Source organism: Pieris brassicae, chromosome 2 (genome assembly GCF_905147105.1).
Source record: "Pieris brassicae chromosome 2, ilPieBrab1.1, whole genome shotgun sequence".
Taxonomy (NCBI): Eukaryota; Metazoa; Arthropoda; class Insecta; order Lepidoptera; family Pieridae; genus Pieris; species Pieris brassicae.
The window spans coordinates 10,221,702-10,244,008 of NC_059666.1; the positions used below are offsets into that span (position 1 = coordinate 10,221,702).

The 22,307-nt window shown below is 34.8% G+C and overlaps 1 protein-coding gene across 4 annotated transcripts; it reads right to left on the reverse strand.

The window, feature by feature from the left end:
- Window positions 1–44: 44 nt before the first annotated feature.
- LOC123720170 (receptor-type tyrosine-protein phosphatase N2-like) lies at window positions 45–20,650 on the reverse strand. Of its 4 annotated transcripts, XM_045676691.1 has the most exons (25): window positions 20,576–20,650; window positions 20,340–20,486; window positions 18,769–18,858; window positions 16,183–16,236; window positions 15,460–15,523; window positions 15,039–15,173; window positions 14,733–14,829; window positions 14,313–14,442; window positions 13,644–14,132; window positions 13,302–13,442; window positions 12,979–13,137; window positions 12,274–12,358; window positions 12,120–12,209; window positions 11,970–12,049; window positions 11,437–11,504; window positions 10,593–10,698; window positions 9,869–9,984; window positions 9,080–9,222; window positions 8,715–8,769; window positions 8,098–8,319; window positions 7,275–7,472; window positions 5,637–5,803; window positions 3,240–3,293; window positions 1,716–1,893; window positions 45–1,150 (listed from the first exon to the last, which is right to left on the reverse strand). In XM_045676691.1, exons 3-25 carry the CDS (start codon window positions 18,851–18,853, stop codon window positions 1,058–1,060), a joined length of 3,009 nt encoding a protein of 1,002 aa, XP_045532647.1. In that variant the 5' UTR covers window positions 18,854–18,858; window positions 20,340–20,486; window positions 20,576–20,650; the 3' UTR covers window positions 45–1,057. The 4 variants fall into 4 exon arrangements, with proteins under 4 accessions (XP_045532647.1, XP_045532648.1, XP_045532650.1 ...); XM_045676692.1 differs by having other exon boundaries at window positions 9,872–9,984; window positions 20,340–20,650; XM_045676694.1 differs by lacking the exon at window positions 12,979–13,137 and having other exon boundaries at window positions 20,340–20,650.
- Window positions 20,651–22,307: the final 1,657 nt, after the last annotated feature.

Here is a 22,307-nt window from a genome sequence, read left to right on the forward strand (position 1 = left end):
AGTAACATTATCCCTAAAACATTTTAATAAACAAAACAATTATATCAATTGATTCACATAAAACTACATATAATTTCATACAGAAATACGATTAAATATATTTTCTCTTACATCTAAACTACATGGGTATGTTATATTTTTTTTTACATTTTCTTAAAATATGCAATCAATATTAAACCTCTATAGATATACACAGATCGTTAGACGAATTTATTTTTGCATAGTGTGTAAATATTTTTCCGATTATTTATATCAGGTATTCAGTTATTTTGGATATGATCGTGGAAAGATTTGAATACATCAATTTCTATATCATAAATAATGGGTGAACGAAAATCTATATAACAATGCGACGGTTAAGTAGGATTTCAGTTGAAGTAAAAAAATATCTTAAAGCTATGTATTAAGCTACAATTTAGCTAAAGACAACTAAATGTTATTGGCCAATTCACTTGTATCCGGGTTATGTAAATACATTTAAAAAAGTTTTACTTTCTTAATTTCTGTAAGAATAATTCGAAAATATGTGGAATAAAGTGTCTTCAATTGCCTCAATGCAGCTTAACACACGAACATATAGATTGTAGCGACTGTAGCATAATAAAAAACAGTTATTGACTAGACCGCATCATAAGAGTTTAGTACCCACTTATCTAATATGTAAAATGGCTAAGTAAATTAATATATTTAGTCATTAGGCTTTTGGTCATATGAAACATAATAACATGGTAGACACCCCAACAATTGACAGTGTAAAAATAGAATTTTAAAAATAAACTTTAGCAGAATTAACTTGAAAAATAAATATTTGAGATAAAAGCAGATAATCTATAAAATTACTACATTTACGTATATGTGATACTATAAAAAGTATCAATAAAATAATACACATAATAAAATGTCTGAGAATTTCGCGCTCAAATGTGTTTCCGATATTTAAAATGACTTTCAGTCTTGCCAACATGAAGAAACGAAAATTAGCTCCTTAATGTTGCCATAGCGAAATTCTCAACATTTTTAAATTTGTTTAAAAAGCGTTAAATCGGTGCGTAATATTTCAGTTGTGTTTTTCCTTTTCAGAGCCGTCTTTGTCTTTTTTCTCCTGTAGTTGTTGTAAATGCGCCGGCAAAGCTTTCAAGATTGCGTGGACCTTTGTAAAATAAATTTTGGTATCAAACACTTTGTATATTTAATTTTCTTAATATCTGTAATATTTATTAAATTATATACATCACATTAGTCGGTATATAACATGGCTTTATCATTATTAAGTAATGTAAATTAAGTGAAGTTGTTTTGTTACTTTTAACATCTTATCAATCTCATTTATTATATGTATCTAGAGAGATACAGAAATAAATTAGAATTCAACATATTAATCATAGTTTTAACAGAAGTCGGTGTCTAATTAATGGATACAATAAAAATATTGTTGAAATTTTAAGCGCGTTACTTCGATACGCTTCGTAAACCTCGTCTCAATGAAGCGTTCATTACAGTTACTCTCAACTTTTGATTTCTAAGAAAATAAAATTAGTACAACCTTTAAAACATAGTTTCCTTTTCTTTATTGTAAAATATATATTCATTTTGAAAGGCAGAAAAAGCTGAAATTAACATCGATATAGCATTGCAAATATTATATGGGGGAATATAAAGAAATAATAATAATTATTATAGCAGATTAGGCCCCATAAGGCATGGGATAATGTTACCTCCTCAGCAACGGCCATCAGCACAAACTCGAACTGTTGCTTTGTGGCGACCATGCGCGGGCGCTGATCACGTATGTGTTCAAGGGTCGCCGCTATGTCAATCTCCTTTGCCCCTTTGGCCATACGGTTTAGGACCATGTCGATTAGGCAGTAGGTACCAGATCGGCCGGCACCGTCACTAATAAAAATCGTTAAGTTAGTATTGCATATTTTTGACCGACTTTAAAAAGTTAGTGTACTTATATTGTTTATATATTGAAACTGCCAACGTAACTGTTCTTATTATCATTATTTCATTGTTATAATTAATTTGACATGTATCACTTTCTTTGCAAATTAATGATTTATTTATTTAATAAACCAGGTGTTATAGATATATGTATGCCTACAATATTGACAAATTCTAACATACATTTATCAATATTAAAACTTAGTATGTAGTCTAAGTATCATTAAAACCAGTTCAGTAGTATTTAAAGGATAAATTTTATATTTTCTAAACTATTTTTATATAATTGTATAGCATTAGCTTTTAATTCTTATTTAATTACTTTGTAAACAATTTATGTAACATTCTTAAGGCCCTATCCCAGCACGAATTGCCGCCTCAGTGTCTCGGGGTGGACTGTGGTGCGCAGTGGAGAGCTGGAGCACTGAGGTGCGCCGGCGCAATTAGTTATGTAAAACATAAAATTAATGTAATTTTATCATTTTTTTCTGAAATGGATTACATGGCTTGCGATAAAATATATCGTGTAAATTTCAAGATCATGTTCCATATACATTTTCATCATAAAGTGAATTCAAAGTGTCAAAAATTGGCTATGTTTGAATTTTTTGTATCGAGCGAAGTTATTTAAATCGGGTATCGGTCTTTCAAAATGGATACATAACAATGGAAAGAAACAATGGTACGGTTGTTTTCGAATTGACGTTGAACATCTACCCGAAGTGGTATGGTCGAGTCGGAGTAGGGAATAGGTTATAAAAGAAGTTGTGACAAATGCGCACGAGCAATGCAATTATACATATCATGTCAGTGTCAGTGAAGTGAAAGAAGTGAATTATACAGAATCAAGACATTATTGGAGTGTTTAATTCCCTACCCTAAAGGAGCGTTCAAGTATTACGTCACGCAAATTTTTGGAGATACTTGACCCTACCCCCCCGCCCCGCCATGAAGCGCTCCGTAACGTTTCTGTTTCCAATAGTAAACGTTTCGTAACCAACCCCAGTGACCCTTTAAACCTAAAACTTACCAATATGTGGTGTAAAGAACTGGAAAGTAGAAAATAATATTAACAATAACGCTGAATTCAATCCCCGTCCCGCATCGTAACGTTTTACAAAAAGCCCCCCCCCCCCCTCCCAAAATTCATTACGTAATACTTGAACACTCCCTGAGAACTGGATCAACTAGCACTTTTAATAGTAGGCTAATCACCTACTGTGCCTAAGATATCGATTTATTAGATTCCACGTCTGATTACAGATAAAGAATTGTTTCGTTTGGATTTAACAAACCTGCAGTGGACCACAATAGGGCAGGAACGTCCTCTGTACGACTTGTTCACTTTCCTGAAATTAGATAAAGTTATTTCTATTAACATCGCTTAAGTATTTGCTACAATCAATTAACCAAGAACGGAAAGTTGATTGAAAAAAAAATGAGAGAAATTAGTAAATGAGAAATCATTTCAAATTCTCAGGTCGTATTCGTAACTTATGTTTGTTATGCACCTTCAATAGATGCCTATTGGAATTGGCTGCCTAACTCGATACGATTGGCTACATCTCATCTCTCTCATCTTTTAAAACTCTTCTGCATAAACACTTCTTGACCTTATCCTTTCCTGATCAATCGTGACTTTTATAATTCTTGTGATTCCTTTTCTTTTGTATTGCATCGCTATTTGCCATTCATGACTCCGTGATATTAGCTTTTTAGTTTGTTTTATTAATAGTTTTGTTTGTATTATTTTAGATTAAGGTTCTAATTTTTTTTTGTAAGATTTGGTTATGTACTCATCATATTTATTTTCTCAGTTTTTTCCTTACTAGGGAAGCTCTTGCCTGGAAGAGATCGCTTGTTAATGATAAAACCGCCCGTTGCATATCTTACAATTTGTATCTATTGTGTTATTTGTTTTAATTAATAGATAAATAAAAATAATTATATCATTCATTTTTTGTGAATAAATAAATAAATAAAAATAATTATATCATTCGACGTGTTATTCGTAGAGTGTTACAAGTAATTGGTATTTTACTTAAATAACAAATCGTATCTATAACGTATCGTCTACACAATAACAACGTCATCGGTTGTTACTATCGGTTTTTACGACCAAATATGAGTTGTTCCGATATCGTTATAACAGATTTTGACTGTACATAGTTTCAGTTACATGGTATGAAATTAACAATTGTTCAATAAAGTCTTCCAAAATCTGTGTTTGTGTCACGCGATCAACTCAAAAAATAACAATCTGTAAGTTCTAAAATCCTAAACTGAACTAGCAGAGCCTCGTGGGCTAGACACACGCCGCCATGGAGTGATCACACCTCGCTTATCAGATGTATGATTATACATGTGTAAATTCGTTGGCATCGCGTAGTTGACTAAACTCTTAAAACTAAGGGCGCGGGTCTAAAGGAGACGTTATAAGTAATACAGTCAAAATCTATTATAACGAAGGGACTACTCATATTTGGTCCTAAAAACTGATAGTCGTAACAGCCGATGACGTTGTTATAAAGTACCTAATACATAGAATTCAGCTCAATATAACCGGTATGTTGCTCTAAGCGATGTCGTCGTAAACAGTTTTGACGGAGGAACACGCGCAATCTAGAGCTCGGAGCGGAAATGATCAACAGTACTAGGTTAATCCCAAACACGCATTGTTTGTCTAACATTTGTTTAAGATAAACTCATTTTTATTCAGGCAAATTTGTCGAATCACGGCATTACCTTCATACAGCTCTAATTTTTGTGAAGTGAAACTTCTTTATCGTCGTTGGAAATTTTTTACCGTCACATTTTTGGGTTACGCCTCACAATTTTCCGTTACGTGACATATTTTTCTTGTCCCTACCTCGGTTGATTCGAAGAGATTCGAAACTATTAATAACAAAGATATATAATAACAGTAACCTATTACAATGAATGAAATTCTGTAATAATCTTAGTAGTAATAAGGTAAAATGAAACATTTGTATTCATGTCTATGATAATAAAATCCTTTTGTTAAACTTTATCTAATTTTATTATATTTAACCAATTTCTGTAAAGTTTCATATAGTGATCATTTTTTGAAAAATATAGTTATAAAGAAGTTTCACTTCTTACGTGTGTACACTAGTACACGCACACATTTTTCTACATATTTTCATCACTCGGCAACAGTGTACCATGTAATAATGTGGTGGCGCATGCTCTTTAACCCCATAGTTTTTATTTATTTACACTTATAGGCAACGGGCAGCCTTATCACTAACAAGCGATTTCTTCCAGGCTAATATGAAACAATAAGAAAAATCCACCTACAGAGGGTAAAGTGCAAGAAGTGCATAATTATATATAAATAATAGTATGTCCAAAGCCCTGCCCCTCCTTAAGATTCCTTAATACTACATACAAGTCGTACAAGACGATAGAAAAAAAATGCTATTTTGGAGCCGTATTTCGACAAATTTACCTTTATTAATAAATATACTTTGAATCTGCACGGTAAATATACCACAATGTAAAATATAGTTTTATTTAAGTGAACAAGCAATCTACAAAACATGTTTAACCTATAGAAATGCTTATGGCTTATGATCTGATAGGTAAACTGAAAGATAAACTAAATAATATAAAATACAATCGCAAATAGTTGATTAATATTGTTAAAAGGTCAACAAATATAATGATACCGTCTGAATTCCAGCAAAGCCTTAGTGGAGGATGGTACACCGTTCTCAGGCCACGAAAGGAAGTGGAACTGTGTGACCGTGCGTGTCTCGCTTGTTCGTTGATTCTTCAAGTAGAAGCTGCGAACCAAGTAATCATCGCACCAGATGTGTTCACTCACTAAGTGGACCTGGAAAATTAAAATTATCATTAATCAACATTATTTTTTAGGTATCAATGCACATTGTACATTTAGTGTTTTGTTTTATAATATATATGTTAGCTGTATGGAAAGTCACCAAAGTCAACCGCTGCCGTCACCGTATTCTGGGCATCTACTGGCCTGAAAAGATCTCTAACGAGTAACTTTGAGAGCGATGCCAAGAAAACCCGATCAGCCAGCAGATCAAGCGACGCAAATGGAATTGTATAGGCCATACACTCTGAAGGGATCCCAATCATATTCCCAAGCAGGCGCTTGATTGCAACCCTTGCGGAAAGCGGAAGCGTGGCCGTCCCAAGCAAACCTGGCGCCGAACAGTTGCAGACGAGGGAAAGACGTGGAGCTAGGTGAATCACGGGGCTCAAGACCAAACGCGATGGACGCACTGTGGACGCCCTCTGCCCCATGTAGGGGTTACATTAAGTAAGTCATGTTAGATGTAAGATAATAATTAAATGACGATACCTATCTTTCTAACACGAAAAAATGCCCTAACAAATTTTCCGTGTATACAAACAGCATGAACAACAATTAAAGAAAGAACAGACCATATATAATTAATAATATTTATATAATTATAACTAATTATTAATTAAGCAAAAATATAATAGTTAGCAAAAGTCGTCTGGCAAGGTTATCGCATTAATATTTTGCGCATGGTATAATACACATCGACTTAAAAAGGGAAAAACCAACAACAGCGACTATTGCGTAGCGTTAGGTATTGGAGCGTTTGAAGGACAAATCGCGGAAAAACAAGAAAGTGCTGTTTCTAGAGTTGGAATTGCTGCCGCATCCACCTAATTCAAAAGAGTTGGCCCCTAGTACTTTACCCGTTCTCAGTCCTGAAGAGAATGCTCGCTGGACACAAATTTTGCGCTCATGAAGAAGGTAATCACCGAAAGTGAAGCCTATTTTGAGGCTAAATAGTAATAATACTATACAAATTTAATAATTGTATGACCGCTATAATAATTGAATCGCTCTCGAAGGCAATATTGAATAATCAAATTAAATTGTATAAAAAAAAAGGATTTTTTCTACGAATTTTAATTTTTTTTAGCCTATTTATTACTGTATCATAAGTTTGCCCTGTCCTGCTACTCCTCTAAGGGGTCGTCAACTTATTTAATTTGTATCGTCAAGCCTATTTGTATCAATTTACTTAATTAAGTACTTATTTGTTTATATGTGATGATTTTTTATCGTACAAAGTTATAATTAGTGGCAGTGGCAGTAGTGGATCACGCCTGCCGTAAAATGATTTTGTCTCCAGTCCTTCATCTTCTTTTGAAGCCGGTTACGCTCACGTGTTGATTTGCATTAACCCACTACAAGTTAAGCGCAGAAATGACTTCTGACCACTCTTTGAACACCCACCAGCCCCCTGTTGCTTATTTAAGTCATTAGGTATATAATCTATGCATAATAATATTACCTCATAAATATGGTACAACTCCGAACCCTCTTCAGGCCAGTACCGATGGCACAACTGTTGTCCGTTCTCCGTAAGACGTGTTAGCATCACCATGACAACGCTGCCTTGCTCCCATACCATTTGCCAGAAGTCAGACGATGTGTGGGGCATGGGTCCGGATGCTGCGATGTACGCTGGGTTTCTGGGGTCATGATCGGTCTGAAATATATGATGGTATTATTTACAACAGCTGCTACTAATTGATACATGTAATATAAATACTCAAACGAAATAATTACTTTTTTATTTTTTATTTATTAACACTTCGTAACATTAGAATATTAAAAAAAATTGAACATAGTTAAATGAAACTGGCGGCCTTTTCGCTTTCTAGCGATCTCTTCCAAGCAACCATTATTACACAGGGACAGAAGTATGATAATGTGGGTTGATCTACACCCTGCAGTAGCAGCACCACGATGTCATAACCTGAAACGCGCTAACAAAGTTCTCGATCTTAGCCACTCGGGCATTTGAGCTGGCCAGTCAGTGGTTAGACTAGTCCAGGTTGGCAGCACTTTCCTCAATACTCCAATAAAATAACATAAATATAAGCTGTTCATTAGAGCGAATGATTGGTCCATTACCACCTCATGATGATGACACATTACCACCAGATGAGAATACTGGTTCAAATCGTTTTTTTTTATAGAGCAAATGGGCAGGTGATACCATGGACACTCACATACCAGATGGCTCGAGAGTGCGTTGCGGTTGCCTTTTAAGAATTGATACTCTCTTTTCTTGAAGGGAAGAAATCCTAGAACCTAGAGCATTTACTTACAATAGTCGAAGCGTTGATGTAATCGGATCCAAGGTGGTTCGACAGCGGATTCAGAGTCACCCTTGAATGGTCATACGGCAAGCAAAGTGGATAACGGTTCTTTCCATTGTTATCAGGTTTTATAGCTGCTGTTGTGGTGTTTGGCTCTGCTTCGTAGGCGACCAAGGCTTTCCATTCTTGCTCGAGACGATCTTTGTTACGTAAATGGTCTTCCATGTACGCCTAAAAGGTCAGTATTATTTTAATTATCGTCAGGTTTAGGGAAAAAGAGGTTGAAATTCAGGTTCGCCAGTCGATGTTTATTATTAAATAAAAAATTCGTTAAAAATCAGCCATACTTTTGCTTTTTTTACGCATTTAACAGTCCATAAGTTAAACATATCTAAGAGTTGCAAGAACATTTAGTATTTTAGTGTTCCATATTTATAATTAAGTGTGTGTGTATTTAAAACGCCTAACACTATTTATTAACTATAAATACAAAGTTGCTGTATATAAGAAAGTGTTAATCAGCTTACATACTTCTAAATAAAGTATACAAATTTCTAGAATGATTTGTTAGTTATTAATATACTACACAGCCATCTAAGAACACACATATATAAAAGATGACATACCAAAACCATGTGTCCAGTCGATATATCCATGTTAGTCAAGGCGGGCTCTTCGCTCCTGTAATACATATTGTTTACGGTGTTTTTTTATCGCACAAATATACAGTGTTTACAATATTCTTAACCTACATAGTAATAACAAAAAATAATTGATAAAATATATATTATTTTTAAATTAGCAAGCAAAATGTTGACAGAATGGTACCCTATAGACGGAAAACGAAGAAGAGGCCGACAACGCAAAAGATGGCGTCAAGAACTTCGGAATATAAAGGCTTATTAAATAAAAAGTTAGATGCCTGTAGCCAAACTGTGGGCTGTTTAAATACTTGTATTACTAATGGAGATAATATCATACGAAATCTTACCAGGAGGAGGTACTGGATCGAGTAGAAGGCGAGTTCCCTTCAGGCTCTCGGGACAACGAGGTAATTCGTTGCGGGGCATCCGTAGGATGAGTGGCCGTATTTTGTCCTGTCATCTTTCCAGACATACGTGCACGACACAGCTCCTGAAAACGTTCAAAAATCAATCACCGATAACAAATAAGTTGCTTACTAAATGCTGTCTTCGACACTATCGACATCTTTATATGTTATTTGTTTTTATTTCGACATTTCCGTATAGGCTTAGTACTGTAAGGATAGTATGTAATTTTCACGACAGTATACACCTTCGCTATAATTATTAAAGGACAGACACACGAGCAGGCAGGACACTTTAGTTAGGGCCCATGAATACCTGAGATTCCAGGAGACTTGCAAGTGTGTTGCCGGCTTAAAAGTAGTGGTACTCCACCCATGTAGTGCTCTAACCTTATGGTTATTGTACGACTTTATAGTCGTACGAGCGAATTTTAATAAAAATTTAGCGTTATTTTTCACTCTTAACCTTAACTTAATAATCGAACAAAATGCCTATGTATTAAATGACGTCTGGGATTCGTTAAACAGAATTTCAACGAAGCACTTGCAAACTTTAAACCAAATATTTTTATTATATGCAAAACATATAATGAATGATATTTCACTGAAAGCTTATTTTGCTAATTTTTTTACCATACCGTATATTATGTTATATCAAGGGATAACATAACGTTATTTTTATTCGACAAATATTATTTACAGTCATAGTAATCAATTGGTGGTGATAACAACTACCTGATAATCCCGCGTCGCTTCTGCATCGATCTCAGCCGCAGAGGATAGTCCCTGCATCTTCCTCTTGGAACTCATATCACGCTTTAGAAGAACTGCAAATACTACGATGCCAGCTATAAAACATGAAATTTGTTTAAATTAAAATCTCCGCTGCTTTCTTTAGCCTGGACTCTCGAATCAAGGAGAGTTCAAAAGGCTGGCAAGTGCCTATACAATCAGTGTAGCCGGTATTGCAATGCATGACTCTATATATACGGTTTCAGATATGTTTTTCTTAAGAACATTAGAACACTCCCTTACATGAGAAAGTATACGAATACAATACAGTAAGCTTATTAATTAATTGTAAATAACAATAGTTAAAAAAGTAGAACACTTAAGAATCACAAAAGAATATATGGTAATATATATAATATATAGGAGCAGTGTTGGTCTAGAGGCTTCAGCGTGCGACTCTCATCTCTGAGGTCGTAGGTTCGATCCCCGGCTGTGCACCAATGGACTTTCTTTCTATGTGCGCATTTAACATTAGCTCGAACGATGAAGGAAGACATCGCGACGAAACTGGCGGAGGAACCGACTCAAAAAGTCGACAGCGTGTGTCAGGCACAAAAGGCTGATCACTTGCCTATTCGATTAACAAATGATCATGAAACAGATACAGAAATCTAAGGCTCAGACCTAACAAAGGTTGTAGCGCCATTGATTGAAAATATCTTACCTATTAACACAGCAAGACTTCCCACCAATGCCAGGAGTACTGGCAACTCCAGTCCAAAGTATTGTGGTTCTCGTGTCATATCCTGTCGCATTACGTGATATTGAGTCTGAAATACGATGTAACATCATTGTACTTTATAATTTGCATATATAACCTTACATACAAACTAAACAAGGCAATTCCCGTTGCAAGAGCCTAGGTTGCTTAGCCAAACGTCAAATAGAACTTGGTTGTTTATAATTTATATTTGCAAAAGTTGGCGCCTGGTAGATAGTACTGATGACTCCAGAGCTGGTGCTTTCATCGCTCAACGAATAAGTATCGCAATACATTGAGGAAATGCTGCCAGCGATAAAGGTAAACTGCCACTGGGACCAAACTTTTTAAATTTGTATTAATTATTTTTAGTATTACTTTGTAGGTTAAGAAAATTGTAAATACAAATTATATTCTCATGTTAAATTATATTATTATTATTACTAATATTATGTTGTTTCCTGTTTCTTCGATTTTGTTCCCTTTGGTGTAGACTCTTGGTTTCAAGTGCACAGGCGCTAATTAAAGATTTAAGACGCCTGATGGATAATACTGGTAATCCAAGCTGGTTCCTTCCTTGCTCAACGAATAAGTATCGGAATACAGAACAAATGCTGCCAGCGTTAACAGTACACCGCCATAGGGACCAAACTTTTTAAATTTAATATGATTATTATTATTGTAAATATTATAACAGTATGTTAGATTTAAAAAAAAGGTTATTCTCGAGAAGTTTGCATGGTAAGTAAATTATATTTTTAGAAAAATGTCTTAGTAAATCTAAATAATACTAGTTTTAACAACTCACTCTATCCCCAATACCACTAGCAACTATTTGTGCACCTGTTTCCTTCCTCACGTTTTCCTTTATAGAACCTGTAACACAATCGTAATATAAAAATCATTGCTAATATTTATTAGAAAAGTTCTTCAGAAGTTATTGTCGACAAATATTGACTTCATATAACCTGAAGGAAGCTTTCAATTTCTTTCTAATTTTTCTCGTTCAAAAGATCAGCCACATAGGATGTCCATGTATTTAAATAAACACATATTTATTATATTATTCAAAGTTTTGAGTGCTTTTCAGCAATCGTGGTAAATGTCCTGAAAAACTCGGTGATTTTTCCGGGTCTTTCTACTTTCTAATTGAAACAATTATTGAAATTATTCATAAGGTATTAATATAAGCTTTGTACTTAGTAGGTCAATGGATGAGACTGCTTGTTATGAGTGACACCAAATTTGCCTCTGATATAAGAACTAGTAGATAACATAACTTTAGAAGCTTTTGGCAATAATAAATGATTATGGTTTAATTTTTAGTATTGTTTGTCTTACCTATCTGTCTTGCCACTTCTTCAGCATCCCAACCTCTGTTATTCTTCTCCACTTTGAATGTCACTTCAGTTGGATCAACACTAAAAATAAAAACAGGTTTAAATCATTGTTACCCATTAATATTAATTAATTTAAAAGCAGGAAAATTACCGTGGATTAGTAAAAGTATCTTTGTCTAAGCCGAGCATTTCTTCAAGTCTTGCAATGAAAGAGATGCCTTTTTCCCAGTTTGTAAGGAATCTGAGGCAGAAAGCGAAAGATTTTTATTAGTATGAAAAAGCGAATAATGTAAATATTGACATACCTGTTTTGAAATTTGACGAAGGCGTACGACGGATCATATTGGTATTCATTGTGTGTGTCAGCCTTACCGCTGTGGGCCTCGTTTTCTGGAAGAAAAATGTATTTCTTACTAGGTCCATTAGATAAATTCAATACTCCTTAGTCGAACAATACATTCCACTGTAAAGCAGAAGAAGAAGAAAGTCTCTTTCTGTCAAATTGTGATGACACTGTGATGAAAAGAGACTAAACATTGCCTTACTTGAAGGGATAGTTTTGTGGAATTTCTCTTCACGTGTGTTTTTATTAATTACAGATTTAACGAAGTACAGGAAGTGATATTTGTAACCTGTTGTCATCATTTTCATTAAATCTGTATTTTTTTTTAAAATTATATTGAGTCACACAACGTGTCTAACGCTTAACATCGATAACAACACGAACAGAATAAAAAGCAAAATAACATAAAAACAAAATATGTACACAAATCGGGTGTTCACTAGGGTACATCGTTGATGGCACATATCTTTATAGTAGTTGAGTCGTGCCGACGCCGTGGCTACCTAAATAAAATAACGGGTGGGTCATGCGAATTGTGTTAATTGGAAGCATGTGCTAAGGGTACAGTTAGTGCTATAAGACTTTGCGGTGCTCCATTCGTACAATATTTAACTGACGCAAACTTCGAAGCCCCACACATCGACGCTACAGGCCACGTGACACTAACCTGTCACTTTACCCGTATTGTTGTACAAAATCTTTAAGGCTTTCGCGTCCAGCCTCGGCCCGGGCTTTTTAACATCGTCCCTTTCCCTACGCTTAAATCCCAATTCTCTATCAAGTAAGTCTTGGAAGTCTTCAGATAGATAAAATTTGGAATTTTCACCTGAAACAGTGATGTAACCTATATGGCCTTTCGATGGTTTGTTTACGAAATCAAATAACTAAAAACACGTATAAAAAAGATAATTAAAACATAAGTGTAAATTTTGGATCCGCTTGGCAACACAAATAGGAGAATTTCCACGTGGAAATAAAAAAAGTTCTAACCTTGCAATTCATCGGGGCCGAGGGGTCCTCCTTCAGCTGCGATTGCATCTTGTGGCTTCAATTTAGATCCAATAATCTCACGCCAATAATTCATTAAATATGCCATGTTATTCTTGTCATATTTTGATTTAGTTTTTCCTCCTAAAACATATATTTCAAATATACAAGTTGATGTCCGCAACTTAGTTTCTATATACAAACAAAATTTAAAAGAAACAAATCTACTTGAATCATCTTTTACGTAGGTATGGTTCGCAACAAAAATATAGTTTTGTTTCTCTGTTATAAATTGAAAAACAATAGATATGTAAATACTTTTATTAATTATTTAATTTGAATTACCGTTTGAATTATAGGGCGCTATATCTCCACTCCCAGCATCAAGTAATTCATCTTCCGTACCATCTTCGAAATAAATCCTCGACTCGGGCATATCTTCCGGATTTTCATACTCAAAGGGGAACTGTTTTGCGGCAAAACTCTGTCTATACTTTTCTAAAGCGTTTGAATGTACTTCAGCATCCAAAAATCGATTGCCAGTCAAATATTCAGCAGTGTAGGGCGGAGGTTTAGTTTTGTACTTTCTAAAATGAGCACCAAGGCGTTGTTCGTCGGTAAATTCATTTGTTTCAGTATTAGGTTGAAGTTTAGGTTTTAGTGATTTCTTTTCTTTTTCTATAAGATCATTGCCATCTAATACAGGGTTTTTCAATGTCTCGGTCCGAAGCCTTTCACGAAACCCATGAAACGGTACTACTGGCGAGTCTTCCACTCCGTTCATTAAAATCAGGTCACGTACTTTATCGCTAGGTACGCCTAAATCCAGGTTATCTAATAAGAAAATATGAAGGATTAGTTAGTCTAGAGCTGAAGGGTTCATAAGATAGAAGTTCATACAAAAAAAGATTTATACACGAGAACGTTTGCATAGAAGTTCTTTTTAGTTTGTTGCAAAATTATATAACCATTGAAACTAAAGAGATGATTGAACGTTTATTAGTCAAGACATACCTTCCGTTAAATACGGTATGGGCTCGTTATCTGGCGTCAGAGGAGGATTAAATACTTCATTTGCATAGTCCGAATCTCCTAATGGAGAGTTAGGCATAAATCTAATGTAAGCTGTCTCGTCCGGTTCAACCTACGAAAATGTATATAACTAGAACATCAAATATATATGAATAGAATAAATAGTCTTATAATCACCAAACGGATGTAGCGGTATGCATTTGTATGTTTCCGGGAATTTTAATGGTTATTCTAATTTCCCTCTAGTTTTAACAATAATTGTTTCATCTAATTTAAGACAGAACAATGTACTGTCCATGCGCAGCTGTTTTAAAGCAGCCGTATTCAAGTCCTCTTCTACATTATCGACTTCCTTATGTATAAAGGCAAAATACGATGGGCTACATTAAAAAACAAACTTACAACTTCGCTCATCTCATCGGCATCACTAATAGGCGCAGAATTTAATTTGGTGTCAGCAAAATGATCACACAATTTTGCATTTACATTCGCTGGATCACTGTAATCAAATTTGTATATTATCGTTAAGTACAATCATTTTTTATTTCTAGTTTGATTTTGACCACTTAGAAAAGATAAAATAGACAAAGGTTTTGAAATTACGATCATAGCCTTAGTTTAAAATCTATTTGATTCTATGGGCTAAAAAATATTAAAGCAAGTTTGTGATTGTGTAAATAAACTGTGAACTATGGGTGTGTTACTTACAGTTGTTGGCGTAATGCGTAAAGCATGCTTTGTAAGATACATTGGGTATAGGCATGCTCCCAGCGATATCCCTGCGTTGCAAGGCGTTGCAGTTCTTCCTCGAACCACTGCAGCTGACCGGAGCTCATATCATACCTACGAACAAAACGAACACACACACAAATCATCACCGTATATGACCAACCTTTAATGATGTGTTTCACGAAATAATATCCTAAAATTGGACGAGTTTAAATGTCTACGATGGCCCATGTTTTACGATATAGTTGAAGGATTTGGTACGATTCCAATAAATATCGAGTATCGAGAATCATACCCAGACTCTGTTTTCATTCAAAATATAGTTACAACCACACCCCTAATTAAATTTGGTAGATTTTTTTACAAAGTCAGTCAGTCAAGATAAAAAAAATGAACTTACTGGTAAAGAGAACCCTCTTCCACGTCGCTTTCATAGATTGGAATGCATTTTCCGAAAGCGAAATCTGCACAAATAATTATTATTTATATACTATATAAAATACTCTTTAACAATTATTTAAAGGCCGGCAACGCACTCGCCTCCAGCGTTGAGTGTACATGGGTATAATTTAACATCAGGGAAGCCTCCTGCCCGATTGTCCCCGATTCTATAAAGTGGGAATTTCCTTGAAGCAACAGGAAGGAGTACCTACAGTGTTATTTATATTTCAAAGAAATCTGTATTGGGAATGATGTCAAATCCAGTCTATAGGAAGAAGGGAAATTTTAAATTTATTGTATCCAATTTCAATATAGTTTAATATCGGATGTCTCTAACTTGGTCGCGTGGTAACTCAATACTGTGTAACACTACCGTCATACAGTTTCTAACTACGGAGGGTAGGTGTCAATTGTCAAAGTTTTGCGTCACAGTAGCTAGCCGACAAACATCTTAGGCACATTTAGATGTTACAAAATTGTTTAATGCATGTATTAATTTGTACAATTACTATAATGTGGAATATTTATTATGTAAAATTTTCTGGCTGCCTGCGCCAGTATTTTTTTTTATTAAAGATACAGATTTTACTAGTAGCTTTTACTAGGAAAAGACACAAAATATTATATATACGAATATGAACGAAATAATTTTAAACTAGCCTTAAAAAGAAGGTATTCTTACCATCAAAACACCATTCCGCGCCTTCCAAGCACAATGTTGAACTGAACAAACAGCCTGTTGAGAAAAGTTATATTTTAAATCTCAACTTTAGGTAAGGATGGAAACTAATATTTATGGTTAAGATTTTCTATTTAAATGAAATTTTAAAGAATATAACAGACTGAAGTTAGAAATTTTAAATAGCGAAATCTTATTATGTTATATTAGCAAACAAGTTTTTAATTTCATTATATTTTTGAGTTTTTAGCCATTCTACTAGTTTGATTTTTTACAATACAATAAATAAATCAGTGACTCTACAATCTTTTTAGGTCTGGGCCTCAGATTTCAGTATCTGTTTCATGACCATTTGTCAATCTAAAAGGAAAGTAGGTGATTAGCCCTCTGTGCACATGCCGTCGCCTTTTTGAGTCTAAGACATGTCGGTTTGCTCACGATGTTTTCCGTCACCGTTCGATGTTAAATGCGCACATAAAAAGTCCATTGGTGCACAGCTGGGGATCGAACCTCAGGGATGAGAGTCGCACGCTGAAGCCACTAGGCCAACACTGCTCATAATATTTTATATAACTAAATCAAATATACGTAAGGCGAGAGGGATTTTTGAGTATTTAATTAATTAATTTCCAAAAAAAATACTTAATTGACTTGGGCAGTTATTTTGTGATCAGCGTCATAGCTCTGACACACATGGTCAACTTTTTGGGTCTAAGACCAGCCGGTTTCCTCGCGATGTTTTTCTTCACCGTTCAAGCGAATGTTTAATGCGGGGCTGGAACCTACGACCACTGGGACGAGTGTCGAACGCTGACACCATTTGCTAGATAACTTACCCACTGATTATTATATGAATTACACTTTTTCAGAATTTCTTTACTGTTTTCTTTATGTTACCTACAAGAGATACGCACAACGGACCTAGTAAGAGTCTAAGTGCGGAAACTGAGTCCACAAACCATACCATACTTAGAAGAGATCGCTAGGGATTAGGCGGCCCGTTGCAACATATAACTTTTTTTAAACCTAAATCATTTTGTAGAGCTCACAACGGTATTACACCTAAATTCATTGATATAATAAACACTTATACGTACTGTACGGCTTTTTTACCAATTGTTTTTTGTGAATATTTTTTTTTATTTGAAACATGCAAATATACAGTATTTACAACATGTTTAACCTACGTAATAATAATAATGAAAATAGTTTGGTCCCTGTGGCAGTGTTTCATTAACGCTGGCAACATTTACTCACTACTTGGTGAGCGAGTAAAGCATCAGCTCTAAGGTCACTGGTACTATCTATCAGGCGCAAACTTAAATCTTAAATTAGCGCCTTTGCACTTGAACCTCATGTCGCAAGAGTCTCTACTCCAAAGGGAACAAAATAAAAGTTGGCAAAAAGCTATAATAATAATAATAATATAATATAATATATACCATAAAGGCGTCTAACACGTTTTCTGGCCTAGTCTTGGCTTTTTTCTGTATAAGTTTCACAAGCATTTCTTTTTCTTAATAGGCAAGTCGAGATAGACCTTTCCGTGCTTGATACTCGCCATCTGTACGTTCAAGGGCAATAACGCACTAGCCTACGTCCAAAACCGCAGCAATATTCGTCAGTGCAAATACAGCTCACTTCAAAATGGACGTTGAGGAAACAGCAGTGCTTGTGTATCTCTCAAGTAGGGAGCGAAAGAACAAAAGGAAAAAATATTCTAAATTTGCGATCTACCGCGGGCAGCGGTTACGTCGCCACGATCACGACGACGCTGGCCGCGAGCGCGCGCGCGTACTCCATGGCGATTTCATAATAATGTATCTATTTCGCTGGCCGCTAGTACGCTATTACTCTTAAGCAGGCCGGTTTTATTATTGTTTATTCCTACAACGTACGCGTTTTTAAAGGAGACTTTTTATAGCGGATAGGATTTAAAAGCGCAAGGACAAACCACAACTTTATTTTATAATATAACTAGCGGACGTTGTCCTGTCTTAACTGAAACTGATTTCGAATTGGTATAATTAACTAAAAATGCTTTATGATATGCAACATTCTTTGTTTGTTTTTCTGGCGCATATATATAAATAGTTTTTTTGTACATATCTTTTACAATGCGTCTCGAACTTAGTATGTATATATGTATATACATAAGGAAAATCTTCTGGAGCCTAGCTAGAGTCGGACACACTACATTGAGAATAATAATAATAATACTGCTTCTATAGAATAACAAAAAAAAAAATGTTGCGACTCTCAGTCCTTAGTCTTAGGTTTGATCCCCGGATGTCCAAAGGACTTGTCTATGTGCTCACATTCACTCGAACAGAAAAGGAAAACATTGTGAGGAAACCGGCTTGCCTTAGACCCAAAAATTCGACGGCGTGTATCATGCAAAGGAGGCTGATCATCTACTTGCCTATTAGATTGACAAATGATCGTGAAACAGATATAGAAATCTGAGACCGTGACCTAAATAGGTTGTAGGGCCACAAATTTTTACAACTACCTTAACACGAATAAATATTATCATAAAATTCATATCCATCGCTAAATACAAAACTCAAATGAGCTTTTAAAGCTTACCTATGTTCCCATCAGCAATAGAGGGCGCTAGCACGCTCAAAAGCGCCAGCGCCCGGACACTAAGCCGAAGATTCATTAGGATCATTACATCTGCAAAAAACGGGATGACTTTGGAAATTATTATAAAAAAAAACATTGTCAACGTTACGTTGTTAACGTCAAATATTAAATACATATTTGCAACGAAACAAGTCGTTTTAATAAGATAAAAGTGAGTATTTCAGAATACTGACGAGCTAATAACAATAATATGCGGCAAAAACATAAATATTCTGTTAATGTTAAATATTTTGACATGGACGACATGGTGGGAGGTGTTATTTATATAAAATATGTATTCATTAATAATAGTAGATCGTATCATCCTTTTATCGAAAAGTTGCTCATAAGTTTTTCCAAAAAAATCCCTTTGGATTTTCAATTCTGGTTATTAAAGGTATGAATGAGTAAATCAACCAATCATTTGATTTAGATCGGTTTGATTAGTTCTAAAGTTCAATTTACAACGTGAAATCAACGTTAAAACTTAAAACTCACGAGTAATCAAAATTATATCAATATAAATTATATCACAATATTGCATACAAAATTCAATTAAAAAAGCAATATTCAATGCATATTGTATTGTATTGAGATTCAGAACTGCTGCATTTTACATCTCAAATGCTTGAGACAATTCCCTTTATCACCATGACGCTAAATGTCTAAATAAACTCATTTTAAAAGACGCAACAATGCGCGACTTATGGTGATAACTTCAATAAATTGTGCTTTTATTAAGCAAAATTCACACAAGCCACTATACAAAGTCCAAAACGCTCAGTGTGCCTACTGATTTAAAAAAAATAATTTTAGCAAAGATCTCTCATGATGGAATTTTGTTTGAAAATAAAAAGGAATATTCTTATCATATCCACGACGTGTTCGACGAATGCTCCATTCGTCGTGGATTACTGTCCCTTCATTTGAAGTCAATTAAAACATTTTGTTTATAAATGCAAACACATATATCTTTAAAAACGTGCAAATTATATAGCCTACGAGGACTGTTAGTAATATTATTTCATTATTAATTATATGACAGTATTTTATGTGTTATTCAATACGTTTAAAATCTCTATACAAACACTAAAATTTAAACGTTCTTGTATCGCTAAAATAGGAACGCTTACTTAACTTATATTACACGTAACTTAATATTAATATAGGTCGTACTTCACTTAATTAAGCCAAAAGCAATAGATCCAACCCCAACTTCTCCTAATAGGTATACCTATCGACTATAATTAATAATGACGTATGTTCGGGCACCTACGCAATTGCCTGAATATGCTTGTCGTTAAGTTTAAACTATAAATAGTATTAAAATCGTACGCTTCTGTAGCCTGAACCACCTACGCAACTTCCAAGCATAATGTCAAAGGGTTCCCGATTCTAAAAATAGCAACAGCTACCGATCTAGGTTCTGAGGGGTAGGAATATCAAAAACAAAAACAAAACCAATAATAAAACGCGATTAAAAGGTTAAACCAATGGAGGAATTAAAGAACTAAGAATGTTTGCACACATACCGTTTATAGGCCCCAATAATTAGAACACTGATCCAGAAACACGATACTGTCGGGTGGTCCGACGCGAGATGCCAAAGCAGCTGTACTGGCGAGTAGGAGTCGGGCCTGCGCAATCCGCTATATCGATCACCAACACATTCAGAATTCCTACAAATTCATTTGGATGTTATTCTTCAATCATCATTAGATAAGGTATTATTGGTCCTCCACTTGACGAAATGCGATAAAACAATCACCGATTATGTAGTTCGACACAGAAAGACACTTGGAGAAGTGCAATTTTTCTACATTCGTGAGGCGTGCGCCGTATTGTGGAGCGTTCGCATATTAATGACGTTGTTGCGATAAGGGGAGACGAGTAGATAGGAGCTTTGTACCTCCGCCCACATATACATTACAGTTCTAATGAGATAATTAAAAATGTAATCGATGAAATTTTGTATACACTGAAATTGTATTATGTAGTTGACTCCAAACATTAAATTCCGTGAATAATAAAAGGCTTAATATAACTTAACGGTTACGTCTTCATCAGATTATTACAAGCTCCGACTTTAATCAACGATTTTATTCAATATTCGTGGCGTGAAATATTAAATTCTCCACTGATTTAGCAGTTATATACTAAAACCTAATCTATTTTATTAAATAAGTTCTGTACTTACAGCATACATTTCTACGTCGGTTTTTTAACTTTGTTTCCTTGATATTAATGTATTCGTTCGTTAACTAAATACTGTATGTATGTCTGTATATGTATCATGTGTCTATATAAGGAGAACGGTTTCTCCCTAAAGAAAGGAAACTTAGGTGTTGCCGCTAGCTAAGGATACTGATCGCCGGCCCTACGCATGGAATAAATTTTCGATAATTCATCCATTTTCATCATTTTAGTCCAGACGGAGTTCCTGCCACTTCCTCCACCTCAGCCTCTTACTTGTCGACCTTTTACGCTCGATACCGCCCTAATAATTTTGCTGATATTGTAGTTTTTAGAAAAATATAGTCCAAATTGGAAGAAAAGAGCCACAATAGTGAGAGAGGTACATTACTATTTAAGATATTTCCAAGCAATGACTGCGCAAGATCGTTTCATACTCACTTTGAATGTTAAAGCTTTGTCTATTTTGCAAGTGATATGGACACGTCATGTGTTGTACCTACTCACCATCCAGTCCATCTTGGACGTCAAGGTACCAGATGTAGTGTGGGAATGCAAATGAGACGATGCCGTGCTAGAAGGATTGCATGAAATGGGACAAGACAGAGAGTAAAGAAAGCTTTATAGAAGATATTTAATATCAATCAAGGAGTACCAACAAACTAATACCTTTATTATATGCAGTACTAACTAAACGTAACTCGCTGTTGCCTATGTTTTGTGGGTCATACTTTTTGTGTTTTCCGCGAACAGACACAGACACGGCGGAGGCCTTGTTTTTATGTATACAGGCTAACTAAAACTTCGTATCACCTACAAATATTTGTGTAAAAATATAATACCTATTTTTAAAAGATCAGACAATAAAATGATGACCTTATACTATAATCAAATTTCTGAAGGCATCTATAAATATATGACAACCAAGTAAGAATTCTGTAGGGTGGACTAGCGGCTATATACTTGAAAAAATTGTGTTTACTTGTATATGAGAAAATATAATTCATAATGACACCGCACATGAAAAGTAAAAGAACATAATCCAAATTCAATGCAATCATACACAAGTACAAGTGGACAACATCATGACCTTCCAACAAATTATGTCTTTCTAAAAAGAGAAAATTAATTAAGTATTTACCAGCAAATACAGATTTTATTGGAAAATTCAATTGTCATATGAAATCTTTTATATTAAAAATAATCAGTGGCGCTAACAACTTTTTAGGTTTGGGTCTCAGATTTCTAAATCTGTTTCACGATCATTTTTCATACTATTAGGCAAGTAGGTGATCAGCCCACACGTC